Source organism: Podarcis liolepis, assembly GCF_965112155.1.
Source record: "Podarcis liolepis genome assembly, chromosome: 1".
Lineage (NCBI taxonomy): Eukaryota > Metazoa > Chordata > Lepidosauria > Squamata > Lacertidae > Podarcis > Podarcis liolepis.
Window position 1 is genome coordinate 95882581 of NC_139554.1, and position 19241 is coordinate 95901821.

General features: G+C 39.7%; 1 protein-coding gene across 15 annotated transcripts in view; it reads right to left on the bottom strand.

Moving 5' to 3' along the window:
- Positions 1-19241, bottom strand: part of NCKAP5 (NCK associated protein 5) — a 629163-nt gene that overhangs the window by 125349 nt on the left and 484573 nt on the right. For all 15 annotated transcript variants that reach the window (XM_083487645.1, XM_083487648.1, XM_083487647.1 and 12 more), the window contains one exon: positions 14544-14663. In XM_083487645.1, the coding sequence (XP_083343771.1) occupies positions 14544-14663 (120 nt within the window). The remainder of the gene's footprint in view (positions 1-14543; positions 14664-19241) is intronic.

Consider the following 19241-nt stretch of genomic DNA (forward strand, 5'->3'; position numbering starts at 1 on the left):
TGAGGAAAGGGTTTGGAGCTGGCTATGAAAACAACAGAAAAACAAACAGAGCTCAAATACTTTTTATGAAATTTAGAGCTGAAAATACAGACTCCCTTTAGACAACTTCAGCTTACTTCTTGACCATTTGCACAGGGATTTAGATGAGAAGGTGACATCTTACTCCTGTGTTCTGTAAACATAGCAGGTTGAAATACCAAACAGCCCTCTTGTCAAAAAGACAATTCTCTTTCAGTACAACATACTTTTTAAACTTTTGTATATTGCATATTATGATTATGATTATTATTCTTAGTAGTAGTAGTAGTGGTGATGGTAGTAGTATTTTGGTATATTTTAATGTAAAGACATATTTTGGTTGACACTCTTTCTCAGTATTGTATTAGTGTATATATTTTCTTTTCTGTGGTTGACATGACTGTCAAAACAACAACAATAAGCGAAGTATGAGTAGTCAGGCATAACAATAAAAAGTTTTTTGTATTTATTTATACGCACACTCTTTCTCATATACACATATAGTGATAAGAATTTGAATTGTAAGTTGTATAGAAGGTGACTTTGAGAGTACCATTACTTTTTATCCCACCCCTAAGGGAATCTCCATACATAAGCATAATTCTACCCATGTATCACATGGCAAAATAGACAATACAAGTGTAAATCAGATCCACAGGATTGTTTTTGATGTAATCATTATTACTACATTTATTGCCCACCCTTCACCATCAGGCCCATCCACATTCTGCTACAACCAATACTTCACAAATACTGTTATAAACTCAAATAACTAACGGTAGATTGAACCTAACTAACTTTAGCTTGAAAATGGTTTTTTAAAAATATTATTAATGGTTAACTTTACTGACATTTTACACTGTTATTCATAGACAGACAAATGATTCTATGAAATCTATCTAGATGCACTGAACATGCTAAGAGGCATACCAAAGTTTTAGAAACCATCCACATAATCAAAAAGCCTGAAGTTGGGAACATACAATTACACTCTACGTTTCCTTCATATGTTACACACATGCAAAAGGCATGAGCAAAAGGTCCATGTGCTTACTAGCACTGCCCCAAAGCAGCATTCCTCCAGTCCTTACTGTTGCCAAGCTGAGCATCATTTCTGCAGTGGGCAGCCTTCCTTACAGATGGAGGCACTGTGGGTTCCAAAACACACTGGAGCCCCAACCCCTAAAGAAGTATTCCCACTGCAGTGTGATCAACATGGTGATGGTAGGGGCAGGAGGAGCAACTCATGTTTGTGGTACAGCAAAATTCACGGCCCCACAACCCTTTTTCACCACCTTTTCACCTTTCTGAGTTCTATAAAATGCAAAACCCTAAAGACATAATGTGCCCACATCTCTTTCTTAAAATACCACCCCAACCTCTGAGCGGTGTGAGATTCCAGGGGTCCAGGTGCTTATGCAGGGTTTGTGTTTCCTTTAGGATATATGGTTTATGGTTTATGTACACATATATACAACCTTAGCCTATGATGGAGGGGTTCAAATCATTACACTCCAAGAGGGCTCTGTTTCTCCCATTGCAGCTGCCTGAGATTCAGAAAGTCAGCCCACCTTGTTCTCTGATGCCGCCTCTCCAGTTTGCTGCTGCTTGCAAACAGCCACTATTCTTCCTTCCAGCTTACATAATTGCCAACTCCAATCCTGAAACTCCCTCCTAAAAAAAACCCCTGACATTGTCTTCTGACTAATGATATCAGAGCTCAGGGTGGAGCTGTCCCCATTTGTTGTCTGGCACAGTCTTTACTTTGCTGATAGCTTATATTCCTGTCTTTGTTTTCTGCTAGTGACCCATATTTCGGGTGGTCACTTGAACACAAGGAGCTGAGTCTGATTTCCAGTTTAACGCTCCAACATTGATTAAATTCTAACACTTACAAAATCCAGGAATTGTAGATGACTTGCACCCACAAAATCTGGCACCCAAACTCCCAACAATACACAAAACCCTTTAAGAACAGAGGACATTAAACAGTTTCACTATGAGAGTATGTTTCCCAATAGTGTTTGGGTGGCGAAACGGCTCTGTGAAAGCACTTATTTGTAGATAAGGGTCTTTTTAAAATACTAGGCAAACTTGCATGTGAAAATGTGCATATTATTCATACTAAAATACTGAAAAAAATCATGAAACATTTTTTTAAAAATGCAAATTGATGTTGAAATGTAAAGAACCGAAGACTGGGGGTAAAACCCAGAGAGAAACCAAAATGAACATATTCACCCATCCTGTTCACAAATTATCTGACCTATGGTGGCAAATCAATTAATGCCATGCCAGGTATTGTTTACAAATGGACAGGGCCAGCACAAGACATTCTGTCATCTGAAGCAGACCTGCTGCCTTTGCACTGACAATCACTCTCATTTTCCTCCTTTTGCTTTTGCCACTGCACTAGTGGCAGCCGTGCAAGTGTGCTGAGGCTCTCTAAAGCCACCCACCTTGCAATCCCCTGCTCCGAGTGGAAGGACCCCAGGGAACATACAATCACTCCAGAGTAAGGCATCATGAGCAAGCTGAACAGAGCCTGGACCACTGTGGCTTTACCACAGCAGCACCAAATATTATTAAATTTGTAAGTGGAATAGACAAACTTCCAAGTTTAACAATTTACTGCTGCTAATAAAGTATTTGCTACAGCAAAGTAGCAGTGACACAGGGGAGCTCCAAGGAAAAGTAGGCCAGAATTCCTCCCTCCCCTTGCTCTCCAGAGCAAGATATTCTGGTGTGTGCAGCATGGAGAGTCCTACAGGAGGCACTGCCAAGTGTTTGACTGCTTTGCTGCAGCCGTAATGTGGCTATAGCACTCCCAGAACATTCAGTGGCGGTGGGTGGGTGGCCAGGTGAGGCCATGCAAATCCATCTTCCTTCCCGTCCCTCAATCTGAGACAAGACCTCAGAGTGACTAATGGACAGGCCAGTCCTGCAAATGATTACAGACCAGAATTTAGTATATGGCCCTGGTGATAAATACAAGAATGGATTCTATGGCTATGTCAATTTTAGGGATATAAAAATGATTGTGTAGAAAAGCAATGCAATCACACCACTGTCACTAAGGAACATGTGGAGAGCACACGTTTCCTGGAGTCAACATTGAGCTATATCTATCTTCATTCTTCAAACCAAGCTCATACCCTTCTTTCTTCAAGCTGTCACAATAGATGGCAACTCCCGTTTCAAAATTATTCATAAATATTTCACTAAAGACCATTTATGTTTTGCCTCAAGACAGTTTCTCGATTTGATTTATTGCCGGTGGCCTTTTCCCCAGCACTGTACTGTCATTTGGGTAGCAGACTAGCAGCTTGTGAAAAGTGACACCCTTAAAATATCAAAGGCTCTTGGTCATGATAAGGACCAAACTGTTTTTTCTTTCCTTTGGCATACAAGGAGCCCTCAGTTCCCTTCCTCCATCACCGGCAAACAGCCATGCCTCTTGCTCTTAACAAATAGCAATTGGCAGTAACTATTCTTCCCTTCAACTTCACCCCAAACTTCTTCCCTAATCCTTTTATCCCACCCCTAAAAGCTGCTCGAGCACCTTGAAGCAGTCTCTGAAGTCCAGGTAGCAATGCAGCATTGCAGCTGCTAGAAGCTGTAACACATGTGCATTTGTTATTGCGCGTATTTAACTGATTAAATACAAAGGAGAATGTAATTCAGAGAGTAAGAAAACTTTTAAAGCAAATCCAAAGTGTGCTCTTCAGATGTGTTGTCAGACCACCTCCACGGTGGAAGAGACAAGCACAGTGGCAAAAAAAATGTTGGTGTCAAGCTTCCATTCTTCCTATTCTCTGCCTACTCCTGCCCTTCCTCAGTTAGCTTCTTCCTTTTTTTTATTATCTAGGGAAACCAAATGCCTGAAACAAGAAGTTCATAGCACATCAGATTCTCTTTGCAGGTTGTGTGTGTATCTTCTTGCTCAGAAGCTGAAGGGTACAGGTGTCAACACCCTTGGCACTAGCTCAACAGGGAGAATAGGCCAGCAATATACATTATCTGTAATTTTTCCCTGCCTTTCAAATGTTTCAAAAGCATGGTGAGAACTGGGAAAATTCTCACAAAAACAAGGTGAGAGCTTGGTGGGGGGAAAAACCCATCCAGTCTCAACACAGCTCATCAGTCATAGTGCCAGGTGCCCCTCAGCAGGTGTATTGTGTCCCTAGGAAACTGAATGTAACCCCGCAGTTGTGTAAGTGGGTCACAAGATCCACAGGGATAGTATATATTGTCTACTCTGAGAACATTATCTTTTATGAGAAATTAAGTTCACAAAATTGATAATTGTCCTATTCAACTGTTTGCCTAACAACCATTTTAAAGAAAAAGGCAAAAGCATGTTGTTCTTTTTTTTTTTTTTTTGTAAAATGTATAAAATGTATAAAATGACAACTGTAGTAAGCAAAAATACTAACACCAGAAGGCTGGAAACATTAAAAGCAGGGGTGCCCTCCAGATGTTTGAAACTAATTTCCACCTAGCTATTGGCCATCCTGGCTAAGACTGATAGCACTTATAACCAGTGCCAGCCCAAGACATTATGGCACCTAAGGTGGACCCCAAAAAGGAGGGATGAGGGAAGATCTACATCAGAAATGGGGGGGAGGCACATTGGGATCTGATGCCCTAATGGATTTTGATGCCTGAGGTGGTAGCCTCACCTTGCCTCATGGGTTGGGGGCTGGCCCTGCTAATAATCCAATATATGTAGAGGGTACCACATAGGCTATCCCTTCCTTAAATAATGAAAATATAGAAGAACTACTCTAAATGTTGCTTTAAATGTTGCTCATCTAGGTCCCTCAGCACTGGCCATACTGTAAGTGTTAACAAGGCCTGGCTACCTTTTCTTTCTGTCAAGGGCCATATTCTCAGGGGAAATCTGCTGGGGCTACATGTTGGCAGTGGGTGGAGCCAGTGCAGCTGACAGGAAAAGTCAGAAACAAGTGGTCTCTGGGTTAAATGATCCAGAATAAATACCAACCTGCTACTTCAGGTTAAATTCCCAATCCTACGCCACTCTACTCAGAAGTAAAACCACTGGGCTTGATAGGGCTCTAGGATTACCTTCCAATGAGTATACAGATGATTCATTTATTATTATTATTTTACTACAAGAGACCAATGAAGCAACTGTTTTGGATATGAAGTGTAAGTACAGTAATTCTTTCCTGACATAAGAGTGTCACAACACACGGAGGGAGGGGGAGAGAGATAGAGAAAGAGAAAGAGAAAGAGGGAAAAAAAATGAATGCTCTCAAAAGTTCTGAAAGGACACAGAGGGAAAAACACTTTGAAAAGCCAAAAAACTAAGGAGGATAGTGAGGAACTTTGATGGGATGCAATAAGGGAGCAGCTTCAAGAGGCATGTGGAGCTACATGTGATGAGGCGGGCGCGCTGCACGTGGCTCACACCCTATACATCCATGTGCCAAGCCACTCATATAATTTGCTGATATTTGCATACAATTGTTTAAAATATTCCTATTGAATTCATACCACACAATGTCCCCATCCTATTTGACTAAAGTTTCAAATGCAGTGCTGTGTTCAAATGACCCACTTCTTGCAAGTGTGAGGCTGGTTCCCAGAAGACTGCACTGTTTGAAGGGTCCCACTACAGAATGGACTTTCAGAAAGCTAGAGTTTTGCAGACTGACAAAGGCATAGTCTCAAGGTGACACATTCCCATGGGAATTTCATGTCACATAGAAAACTACTATAGAGTGGGGGGGACGGGACGGGACTGGCTCATAAAAGTCTCATTTCCCAAGCATTCGCCTGTAATACGTTTTCAGCTGCTATAAGGATATATTTGCAGCATTGATTCTGACTGCTGGACAAGCACAATCTCCCTTCCACCTTTCTTGGGACGATAATCTCATTTATTCAAAATTATCTAAAAGGGGAAACGGGACAGCATATATAGGCAGCTATTGGCATTCTCCAAGCTACTGCAAGCTAATTTCCTTAAAACTAGGACCTTTCCAGTTTTGCCTCTGCTGCAATCATGGAAATTGCTGTTCACTTTATCCATGATGTGTTCTCCACATTAGGTGTGTCTGGGGAAGCCTAGGACTGCTTGCATTAATTAAAAATATATAGTATGGCAAACCAACCATTATTTATTTATTATATCTATGCTATGCCTCAAAACGTACATTCTCTGGGCATAGTACAAATAAAAAACGAATAAAAACTAACAATAAGCCATGCTACAACCAAAGCACAAAAAGTTTGAAAGCCAGACAGCACAAGAACCCAAACAGAAAACCACAATGAAATACTGCAGACAGCACAGAACTAAGGCTACATTCAGGCATGGGGTTTAAATGCACCAGTTTTAGGGGTTATAATGCCAGCACTTTATAAAATTCCTTTTAAACTGCAGTACCTGTTGCATTATGGAACAGTAGGGTTTTTTTCTATTGATACATCACCATGTCAGGCTAAATTTAAAGCCCAATTTTGGTCACATGAGCAGTGGTGGTGTGATCATGAAAACTACGAGAAAATTACAACAGAAAACTTTTGTGATTTTCTGAGTTTTAAATGGATTTTTCTGGAAGCAATTAACATGGAAATGAGTGCTAAATGTCCACTACATTCCTAGAAGTGGCTTTTATGTCATGTGAAAATGAGAGAATTAATAGTTAAGGAAACATTGGGAGGACAGAATACAATGCTGCCTAGATGAAGCAAAAACAGCCATCAAATGCATACTTTCAAACCACCATCTATACCACAAGGACGTTTGACCATATCTTAAAAAGTCCTGGGAGAACAATGAAGTCTTAACATGGCACCAATGTGCCCACAACATGGGCAATAGGCAAGTTTCCTGGGGGACACCATAGCTGACAGGAGGGTGTCTGTAATACAGGCATGTACTTACCCACTTCTGAATATTTTATCTCCACTACAAAGACATATTTGGGAGGGGGGGAGATGTCAACATGTTCGTGCTGATAGAAGCCAACATAATTCTTTATCTTTCAACCTCTTGTAATGTTTAATGATATTTGAATCAGAGGTCAGACTCTAGGGCGACCTACTCCATCTTATTCTGTCAGGTACTGAACAATTAATTGCCTAGAAGTGTTGCCATATATAATAATGTCATGGAGGCAATTTACCCCTTCCTGCTACACTGTTAACTGCTTCCATCTAAACACAACTCCTTTAAACATATCTCACAAAATTGCTTCCAAAGATAATGCCAGAATATATAGGTTAACCTTTGTGGATTCCTAAAAATGGTAACCTGGCAGCAGAAGACCATGGAAAATGCAGATTAAAATGAAATGAAGTGAGACATCCAAGGGAAGCATTCACTGAACAAGTCAATTAATGAATTGAACCTATCAAGCCAGATACATACCATTAATAACTGGAATGGTGTTTGATCTTCATCAGTTTTATTCAGAATGCAATAAAAACATATGAGACTGGCAAGCATGAAAATAGCTACTTAGGCTCAATCAGGATTCAGCAGATTTTATTTTTTTTGAATTACTGACCAGTGTTGGGGACCACAGGATCAAATAGGGCCAAAATTTGTCACTGGGTGGGGATGATGCAATGTGATAATGTAGTGTCGCTTTTACATGGGGAATTGAACAGACAAAAGTTTGGGAAAGCTGAATGACAGGTTCCACTGACATCCCTCAGCCACTCAGCTCAAGAATATCAGTCAGCACATCATAAAGTGCTTTTGAAACACACCTCAGTTTCAAAACGGTATGTCATGAACCACAGGGGGAACAGTCACTCAGAGAAAACAGTTGTAAAACTTCATTAGGCTTTCAGGACTAGTTCCATAGCTTTTTGGATACAGGCCAACATGCTCGGAGAATGGTCTAAAATACAGGCCAATTTCAACGCTCCAGAGGAAAGAACAGCAATCTATAAGCCATAAGGCTACATAATAGCTTTTCACATTCACATATTGCAAAATGTTTTTCAAATGTCAGTATATGTGGGAAAAAGATAGAATATCACATTAACATGAAGTATTTCAGAACAACAGTTCTAAAATATTTTCATCATAGGACTCATTAAGAGGTTTTAAATTTTAGTTCTGAGTTGGTTCTACCTGTCATCCTATTCTAGAAAAGAAAGAAGTCCATAACTCATTGTAATCATGTTGACTGGGTTCACACATCACATTAGCTGCTTTGAGTTACTGCTTTGTGTACAGTATAAATTTCAATCAAGTATGTATGTATGTATGTATGTATGTATGTAAACCAGAGGTGGGAAACCTAAGGCCCGGGGGCAAATTACATCCCTTCAACCAGGTTTGTGTGACTGCTGAGACTTGTCCAGGCTGTGCCTCCATAGGCCACACTCCTCACATGCCCTGCTCCATGCTCTCTTTGAGTACTTTTGCCAGGCTGGAATATGATCATGTCTCTTTCTTGCCTGGCTGGAGAGTGGTATGTGCATGTGCATGTGCATGTATATGAACATGTGTGTGTGAAAACCTCTGTCTTTTGTGTGGCTGGAATGTAGGCCATTGTACCAAGATAAGAGTTACATACATTGCCCTACCCAACTTTTGCCTCTCACCTCATGCACCCCTTCCCAACTCCCAGAAGGTCACCCATGAGCAAATGCTGCCCTCAGGCTGAAAAAGATCCCCCACTCCTGCATTAAGCTGTAGTTGAAATAAAACAATGCAGCAACCAATACCTACTATGATGTCCACAGATGGTCTCAGTAAACAATCCCTTTAAAAATCCACAATGCACAACAGACTTTTGGCTCTTTCTGATCTGTTCTTGTTGGCACTTGCCCGACCTCTCCTACGCTGAAATAGTCCACATTTCATTGAATTCCAGCATTGGACACCCATCCTCCCTTCCTACTGCTGGGAAATAAACAATGGTCTGACTTGTCAAGTAGTCTAAATTAGGGCTCGTGTTGTATTTTCTCCTAAACAAAATATGGATGATAAAACAAGAACAAACTTGGGGGAAATTCCTTTGCCAAATCAAGATCTCAAAAGCACCAGAAAATGAATGTTAAATGTAGATCTATGCACATTCATATGCACATGGGACCCTTCTGAATGCAAACGTTTCCATTAAATTCAAAGAGTGAGACAATAATTAGCAAATAATAGAAATACATTATCATTTATCAGCAACCTCTCTGCTCAAAGGTCACATGCAATATTAGGGGGAGCATCTAAAAATGGTGACATAAAAGTACACTAAAACAAAAAAACCCAGCAAATTAAAACAGCAGCAATAAAAATGAACAAAGATATCAAAAGTAGGAAAAACCTAATCTGAGTGAGGCATCTCCTTGTGGTCACTGCAGTTTCTATACTCAGATCAGATTACCAGATTGAGTCCAATGTATTTTGCTGTGGAAGAACGTAGTGTTTCAGAGACTGAAACTCTAGTTATTTTCAGAAAGCATGGCTCTTCTGGGTCAGAGTTTGGTTTACTTAATCTTCTCATGATGGGAATTAGATTTCCCTTGTGGTGACATCCACTGCCAGAAATGGATGCATCAAATTTCGAGTGCCAAGGAATTAATGTACCAATCTGCATAATCAAATCCTTGAGATAAACAGCAGCATTTCTTTTTCAATATTACCAGGCTCTAGGTTATTGCAACTACTTTGTATATATGTAAATATACATATATATATATATACTTGTCCAAAATTCACGACACTGTAATTTTTAATAATAGTTTTATTGTAAAGCCCTTTGAACATAGTTATAGAAAATTTCCACTACATGAAATTGACTAAATCTGGAGTAATCATTTTTTCTTTTGATCTGTGAGGAATGTGTATGGGGGGAGCTGAACATAAAAAAGTGTATCTATATAAAACATGGAATGAGTTATGTACTGAAATTTTTCATGTCACACTTTTCAAAAATAACAATTTAAATTATGTTTTAACTTCTTTGTTGTAGTATAACTAAATGATTTTGAGTTTCGCTCTGAAGATGAAATGTGACAAAAATTAGTTATAAGAATAACTAATTTTCAAAAGTTTACTTCTGTGTCCATACACAGAAAACATAGAGGAAGAAGAATGGAAGATGGAAGAATAGTACAGAGTGGTACATGCACTGGTTATCTTCTGCTTGGACTACCGCAATGCACTCCATGTGGGGCTACCTTTGAAGGTGACTTGGAAACTACAATTAATCCAGAATGCGGTGGCTAGACTGGTGACTGGGAGCAGCCACCGTGACCACCGTAACACCAGTCCTGAAAGATCTATATTGGCTCCCAGTACATTTCTGAGCACAATTCAAAGTGCTGGTGCTGACCTTTAAAGCCCTAAATGGCCTTGGCCCTGTATACCTGAAGGAGAATCTCCACCCCACTGTTCAGCTTGGACACTGAGATCCAACAGCAAGGGGCTCCCACACTGTGAAAAGTGAAGTTACAGGGAACCAGGCAGAGGGCCTTCTCGGTAGTAGTGCCCACCCTGTGGAATGCCCTCCCATCAGATGTGAAGGAGATAAGTAATTATATAACATTTTTGAAACATCTGAAGGCAGCCCTGTATAGGGAAGCTTTTTAGGGTTTAATGTTTTTCTATGTTTTTATATATGCTGGAAGCTGCCCAGAGTGGCTGGGGCAACACAGTCAGATGGGCAGGGTACAAATAATAATAATAAGTAGTAGTAGTAGTTGTTGTTATATTGTTATGGGTTTGTGGGTACCCTGGCTCTTCCAGATTCCTGGGTGCTGGGGTTTAATCAGTGCTTTGAAAATGAAGATGAGCCGGCAGACATCCTCCTCTCTGTTTCACACACACACACACACACACACACACACACACACACACTGCAAAGGAAATGATTAAATAGTTGATTTCCAAATGGGTGCCAATGCCTAAGTGAAAACCATTTGTTCCTCTTCTACTGGAGAAGGATGGCAGAGAGCGGTAGCAGTTAAAGTTTTCAAGGAACAAGTATTATAGGGCATTTTCATACCCTCACCTATTTTTAAAGTAGGCTCCAGGGGCAATTAAACAGCACTGCAACTGAAATATGTGTAAGTCAGGGGCCACATCATTGTGACATATACTAAAGACCAAATTGCTTTCACTAGAAGGAGTATTGGAGTGACTATCAGATAGGAAAGCTATATTGAACAATAAACCAACTTCTTTATCTGAACAATAGACCACTTTATTTTTTGCTCTCCCTCAACCTCAAATTGTCAAAACCAATTCAATTACATGCATATTGTACATCTATTGAGCCATGAAGGCTGCAGAGAAGACACACTCAAGATCTCATCATACTTGCTCTAGTATCTATGACCTGCTATAATACTTACTGTACCTAATATGCCTCCCATATAACAAGCCTTAGTTTGAAAATTCCCATTTTTTTTTTTTGCTTTTAGATTTCATTCTCATGACACTATATGGAAATTTCCAATGCACTTTTAAGTTTGCTGAGTTCTGTTTGTTTGATAAGTACACTTAAATCTTAAGAGCCACATTGTATACATATTGTATCTGTAAAAATATTCTGTTACTCACATACCATTATATATATTTTTTAGTCAAAGGGTTGTTTTGATATCCAGATCCTTTTTAATTGTGGTTGTATTATATAGTCTCATCATAAAAAACTCTGCTCTATATAACTGCATCTCTCTAATTTACCTTTTATACTGAATATGCTCCATGTATGGTCCTGTAATTCTTTACATGACTATGTGTTAGTGTGGACATATCTTTATGACAAATCAATAGGAAATGTAAGAAAAAAATGATATAAGGTTTGCAAACCAAGTAAATACTAAACTGTGTAAGAATATGCTTATAGAAGGTAGAACAGGAAAAGTTAAAATCTGGAAGGCAGGTAAACACAACTTTGGTTTCTTGTGATACAATAAATTAAGTTCTTTGGCATACTTGCATGGAACATCATTTCATATTTAATTTTTTATGGGATTTCATTTTCAGTACTAATTGGTTACTGAATAATGTAGTTTTTAGATATTTCATTGATAGAATTATTGATAGAAGGGGAAAGGTCAAGTGCAACAACTTCAGCTTATGGACAGAGGCCATTGCTCAGTGGCTGAGTACCTGCTTTGCATGCAGAAGGTCCCAGGTTTAATTCATGGAACCTCCATTTAAAAGGGAGCTGATGATGTTAAAGTCTTTCTGCCTTAGACCTGGATAGACAATACATGTTAGGTAGATGCTGGATAAAAATCCTGCCCTGGTAAAACACAGCTTTAAATATTATTTAAAATTCTGCTGTGCACTTCCTTCTTGATCTCCTGTCTGAATTTGATTGTTTTACTACTTAGTAGATTCAACATTACATTAGTTTTACTTTATTTACTTTTGTTTTCATTTAGCATTACCCAGATTCTGAAATATTTTATCCATTTTAATCATTCTGTCTCATATATATTTAGATCAGAAAGCTGTGAGCAGAAACCTATTAATTTATATTTCTGAAGAACACTCTATACATTTAATGTGGTCTTTTTTTAAAAAAAATAAACAAATATAATGTCTGCTAGCTGATGGTATTACTACATATTTAGAAGCACAGTTTCCAGGACAATATGTAGATTAAAACAATAAATATGATGAACTTGTATAAAGCCACAGAAAAGCAACCACAAAAACAACAAAATCCAGCAAAGTCATAAAAACAAAACTAAAAAAATAAGGAAAACCAGCTGAAATGTCTGACACTGATAAACCATGAAGGCTGGCACCAGGCGGGCTTATTTGAGGAAGGGGTTCCTGAGGTGGGGTGCCAGTCCTCTAGTTAGCCACCACCCACCACAGTTACTTTCAAAAATACTGTCACAGAACAGTAGTGGCAAGGAGTGGCATGGAGAGCAAGGTAGGCAAGGCAAGTCTCACAGCTATGACAAAACACCAAAGTGATATGCTTTGGTGCTAAATTAAACAAGATTTACTGAAGGTGGAAAGGTAGTTCTACTACCATTGGATCTTTCCGATCTCGTCATGATTATGTATCATCACACAGCGATATTGTATATATCTTCTACTCTGTAGAATCGTGGGTTTTAATTGATTTATCTGTATCTTTACAAGTATGAAGACAACAGTGAGCACTGCTCATCAATATTCACAGGTGGTACTAATTCTAAGGTACTGATTTCCATATTTTTTCAGGATATATTTGCATCCGCATCATAAGCATACTGGACTAAGTACTTTACCTGCAGGCAGATGCATAGCAGAGTGTTCCCTTTCTGGGCATATGTGCAAAAGTATTGAATATAACATGTCACCCTACACAGAAAATGTGAGATCTGAGCACTCTGCTCATATTGCCATCCAGGGCTCCCCATTCTATTCGGCAAGTAGGAGGAAGGGGCATGTTCAGCTGGCATATGGGATAAACATAAACCATGTTCAGGATTTGCCTGAACATATGACAGCTTAAACTATGGTTGGGGTAGGTATGCACACACAAGCTCAGCCTGCAATATTCCCGGGCTGCTGTTCATATCTTCATGTGATTTTTGCAAAGGTCTGAAGATGGTTTTTAAGCATGTTCAATTGAATGTGCTCTCCATAAACAGAGGTGTGAGGATGAGGTGAGTGCTGCTGCCCTATCCATAGTTTGATCATTCCCATTTTCAAATGTCACCCAAAATTGTCTGATGGTATTTCCAAGTGAGTTTCCATGCCTGCACACCATAGAAGGAACTCTGCTGTGTCCTACAGGGATCCCTCTATGCAAAAATACACAATAGACTGGGTTATGACCATCTTGTTTGATTAAAAAAAAATGATTGCTTTCTCTTTTTTAACCCTTTATTCATTTCATGTACTGAGTATGTTGATTTCAACAGGCCTTACTTTCACCCCTCCAACAACAGCCTTTGTTGTAACAGCCGTATACTGTAGCAACTAAAACAATGCTTTAGATCAGGCTGCAATTGTCAGTGCACTGTGGCTGATTTTTCATTATTTGAGAAGAATTGTGCAGAAAAAAACAGATGTAAAAGAGGCCAAATCCATTAGCCCATTAAACATTTCCCCCCTTAAAAAGTATAAATTGACATGTGCAGATTTATCCAAAAGATAGAGAGAATTCTGTAAATTTATATAAATTAATTGGTTAGACTAGAAATGTCTTCTTCATCCAATAAGATCCAATAAGTTACGTGACTGAAATTATCCTATTACAAGAAGTATCCTATACTTCTTGTTGCTCTGTTTACTTATTATTCCAAAGTGACTTAGATTTCATAGTGTTTTTTTAGAAAGCATACTGAGCTCTCTCTCTTCTCTATCTTATCCAGCTTCAATGTACCTCCAGAATTTGTACATTTTCAATTTCAACAGTATCAGATGGCAGAGAGCCAATGTCCCTCTAATACACTGTGCCTATCAACTGTCATACTTTGCTTGTTGAAATTGCCATAAGCTGTCTAATGTTATGTAATTTCAGTAAGTATAACATGCCACATATTTAAACTGCAAATGTATTTTCATGAATTAAGTCTACCTGAAGCAGCAAGCCAGATGTTGGTTTCATTCTTTGATGGAATAGCACACTAAGCGTTCGGTTCTGTTGTTCCAGGTCAAAAACTCTTGTCTTTAACTTTAAACACTCCTCCCTCAGGTCCTAGAACAGGGAAGGAAATCTGAATTAGCAAAAAACAACAACCCACATAATTCAAATATTAACTGAAAAGTCAATGAATATTATAATGCATGTGACAGAACACCACCCTTCTGTTAATGTCTGTGACAGAACACCACCCTATTCTGTTAATAGGAGGAATCCTATTTGCTAAAGGCTCCTTGATCTTGTGGAGGCCTCTGCTGACAGGAGGCAAAGTGCTTTTCACTTATCTCCTGCCCTCCCTCCACAACAACTTCCACACAGCACAGTAGCATCCCTCCACCACCTGGAACAGATTTTCAGGTGTAGAAGAAGCAACAAAGAAGAGGTGAAATTGGCAACACCATATCCCTCCTTCCGTCACTAGAAGCGTTGGCCAGATTAAAAGCCCTCCTGCCTGTAAAGGTAAAGGAACCCCTGACCGTGAGGTCCGGTCGCGGATGACTCTGGGGTTGCGGTGCTCATCTCGCTTTATTGGCCGAGGGAGCTGGCGTACAGCTTCCGGGTCATGTGGCCATGACTAAGCCGCTTCTGGCAAACCAGAGCAGTGCACAGAAACGCCGTTTACCTTCCCGCCGGAGCGGTACCTATTTATCTACTTGCACTGCATGCTTTAGAACTGCTAGGTTGGCAGGAGCAGGGACCAAGCAACAGGAGCTCACCCTGTTGCAGGGATTCAAACCGCCGACCTTCTGATCGGCAAGCCCTAGGCTCTGTGGTTTAACCCACAGTGTCACCCGCGTCCCTTCCTCCTGCCTTTAGGATGAAACAAATGGATTCCTCCCCAGCTATTAAAATTAAGCAGATTTTTAAAAATGAAATTTCAGCACTAGCATGTCATAAGAAATTAAAAGGTAGTATTTCTAAATACCTAGTATATTTGTTTAGACTGGCAGTTTTCAAGTATTTATTAGCTTAAGAAAAGTTTTAATTAGTTTCATTTTGTCTGGATACATAATAATAAATAGAAAACATGAAAAGTAATGCACTTTCAGAAAGCTGCATTTTCATTTCCCCAACCAAGAGGGATAACCAACAGCACGCTAGAAACAATGCTATGTGGTACTGTGTGTCAGAGAAAGATGAACCAAGCAAGACCATATTTCATCGCAATCATAAGCAAACAGTGGGAAAGGCAAACATAACCTATGCCAGGTGAAAACTGATAAAAACTATATGCGACCACAGGAATAGCTATGTTTGACATGAGTATATTACATTCATCTTCTCAATCGCTTCATTGTAAATCAAGTAGCATTGACAGTATATACATCCCCTCTATGGATATGTTCCTTCCCAACAGCAGTTGGATGCATTGGTTGTGATGATACTCCAATGAGACTTACCAGACACAAAATTATATCTCAAGTATCATCTGGATACACAGACACTGAGGTATTAAATCACCACACAAATATGTATGTGCTATATGAGCAAGATACTGAATCTGCTTTCCTATCCACTTCTTCCTTTTCACAGTAGGCATGCATGTGTTGATGCAGGCCCATTCATCTGTTCTGTTGTATTAAAGAATGGTGAGCTTCTGAATTCTTGAAGGCCACTCCATTCTCCAGATAGTTGTCTAGGAGTTGTAACAATTCATCCCTCCCATGGGCAGTCAGGTTCTTTACTAAATCTAGCGTCCCACATGCCTATCCTTAAGGGGATTTCATTTTGTTGGGAAGTGAGGGAGGAAAGGGTTAATGCTCCCTTCCCAATGTCTGTGCTCCTGGCAAAACACACCCTGCACTTCAAGGGGGAAGGGGTGAGGACTAATGGGAAGCTGTGGAAGCAGTTTTGTGCCACTTCCCACAGACCACACATCCAAGAATACCCTGGAAGCAATGCAATGGGACACAGTTTGGCATCACTCCAAAGACATTCCAGGAAATGCAGCCAGTACATAGATGTAGAGACCTAGGCCTCATCCACACTTCCTCTTGTCCTGCTGCTTTCCCCCCAAGGAAAGCTGCTCTTTAGCACTCAGTTGGAGCAAATGACAATTCAGGTTTACTCTGAATTGATGTTTGCTCTAATTGAGCACTAAAGATCAGGTTTTCCCTGGGAAGGGAGTGGGAAAGGGGAAAACCACTTGGATGAGTCCCTAGAAACTAGGGTTCCAACAGGATTTTCTGGGCCCAGTACACTGTATATATGTTCAGCCCAGCGCTCCATCATGCCTACAATCTAATGTTAAGAACTGCTGCTTACATGCACATTGCAACTAAAACAAGAGCAGATGGGCAAAGTAAGGAGGTGGGTGGGTTCTGGTCTCAGTGGCATTGTGCTTTGGTGTATGCTCAGTCATTCCATGGGCAATTTTTTTTAAAAAAAGTAATTTAAGTTTAAGGAGATCTGCAGCTTGGGTTCCTTGGCAACCCACCTACAAACCCCCTGAAACTAAGTAAAGACGTTTCTTCTGCCCATATTATGGGCAGGAGCCATCATTTTGCCCTCATCCATCCAATTGTCAATTTCCATTTCAGGCCTACAATGGAAACTGTTGAGATGGCTCAGTAGCATGGAATTTCCATTTCCATTATATGCTGCATTAATAATAAAATAAAATAAAAATATCAGTTTGCTTCTCCTAAACATGAGAACAGCTGCACTAACTACCTACATTCCTGTATTTTATTTTTGAAGGGCACAAAGCACAATGAAAAGTCTTGCAGCTTCCCACATATTTACTTGTTAACAGAATTAACAATAAATTGAGTTATATGAACCTATTGAAGTAGCAGGCCAGAATGTTCACAAAAATAGTCTTTTTTTGTCTGTTCTTGGTCTGCTGTGCCTAAGCCAGCACGGTGAACAGAGAAGAAGAGGTAACACAATGAGACACTTTTGTTAAATGAAAGCTGTAAAAAATGTGGGTTAGCTTTAATTCAAAGGTAAGGCTGGATGAATTAAGAAGTCATTTTGCCTGAGCACATTACGAGTGGAGTGCTTCTTTAAAGTACCCCTAAGGCGAACCAAGTTATACATTCTCTGCCTTCCAAAGTGACAAGGAGGCAATGCTATCTTTTATTTGAAGTGTAGCAAAATTCTAAATCCTCTAATTCTGCAAACAGAAATCCCTCTATAACTGCATCATCTCAGACCTTTTATGGGGAGCCATTATATATAAAATTTAACCAAGCAAAAGCACTAAGGACAGTCCTTATGAGATTCTAACAGATAACAAATTCACTGTAAGACTAGCTGCTCCAATTGAGACTGAACCCCACAGTCAAAAGAAGAAGAAGCGCTTCACGAGAACTAGCAATTCAAACTAACCACAGGCCAAGTAACACCTTCTCCGCACCATTCCTTTCAAAAGCTAAACTCTCCTCTCCCGCATTTATTATTAAAAAAAGAATAAAACGCACATTGTTAGATTGCCCAACTATTGGAAAAAGGTGCTTTAGCACTACAGTTGTTCATAGGAGGATTTATTTTTTTAAGGCAAAAGTAGATGTAAAATGAGACATTATGAGATAGATGCTTCCTAGGCTCAAGAATAGAAGTGGGGGACCTGTAACCTCCAGAGGATGCTGGACTACAACTCCTATCATTTCTGACTACTGATCATGTGAGTTGGGGCTTATGGAAGACAGAGTTCAACAACATACGGAGGTCAACAGGTTTCCCATAACTTTTCTAGAACATCCAATCTCCTCATAGGAACAGTTTCTCTTTTAAGGCCACATAGTTTCTAGCTGCAGATGTTACTACTAAGGTGTTGAGTACTGGAAGTTCTTAAAAGAAGTGAGTATGATCTGGGGCAGGTTATCACCCGGCTGGACTTACTAGGAAGAGTTCAAAACGTCTGAACTCAATATGAATATATATTTCATCTCCCTCCATGCCAATCCTCTGCTATGAAGAGCTTTCAATATTCATCTCTACTGTTTCCCACAATCCAGAAGGAGCAGGGACCTGTATAGCATAGCACTTCTTCTTAGTCAGTACTGTATTCCTATTACATGTTTCCTCCTCCTCCACCACAGTCAATATATTGTTTTTCTTGGGTGTTAAAACAACTCCACATTTACCTATTAGGCCATAAAACAGCCCCCTAACATATGGAGACAAACTACTATCCTAGTGTAAAAAGGAACATAGGTCAATAATATAGTGAAGGTTACTATTATCATCATTGGAATTAGATTTTATTATACCATAATAGTATGCTTGCAATTTATACATGGCTGGGCTCCTTACTACAACAGTCGTGAATATAATCAGCAGCCACATGGGTTATGTGGTTCAGATAGAATCAGTTTAGATTATGTGGTTAGGCCTACCTGGCAAAATACATGGAGCCAGCAAGGGTATGCTGGTCTTCACTGGTCCTCCACATGGGGCTGGTAAAGGTAGGGCTGGTGAACCATGTGGGCAGGTAAGAGCTGGAGTGTTTTAGTTCTGTTTCGCAAAATGGGGCCAAATTTGGCTTGAAGGTAGCATCTGAACCAACTCACGATCACTTCTAATGTCACAATGTTGATTTTACTAGGAGAAATGGTGCTAGCATGGGTACTTCCACACAATCCATCTTACTTCCACTGAGTTGCTAATTTTAGATGTTGCTGCTGA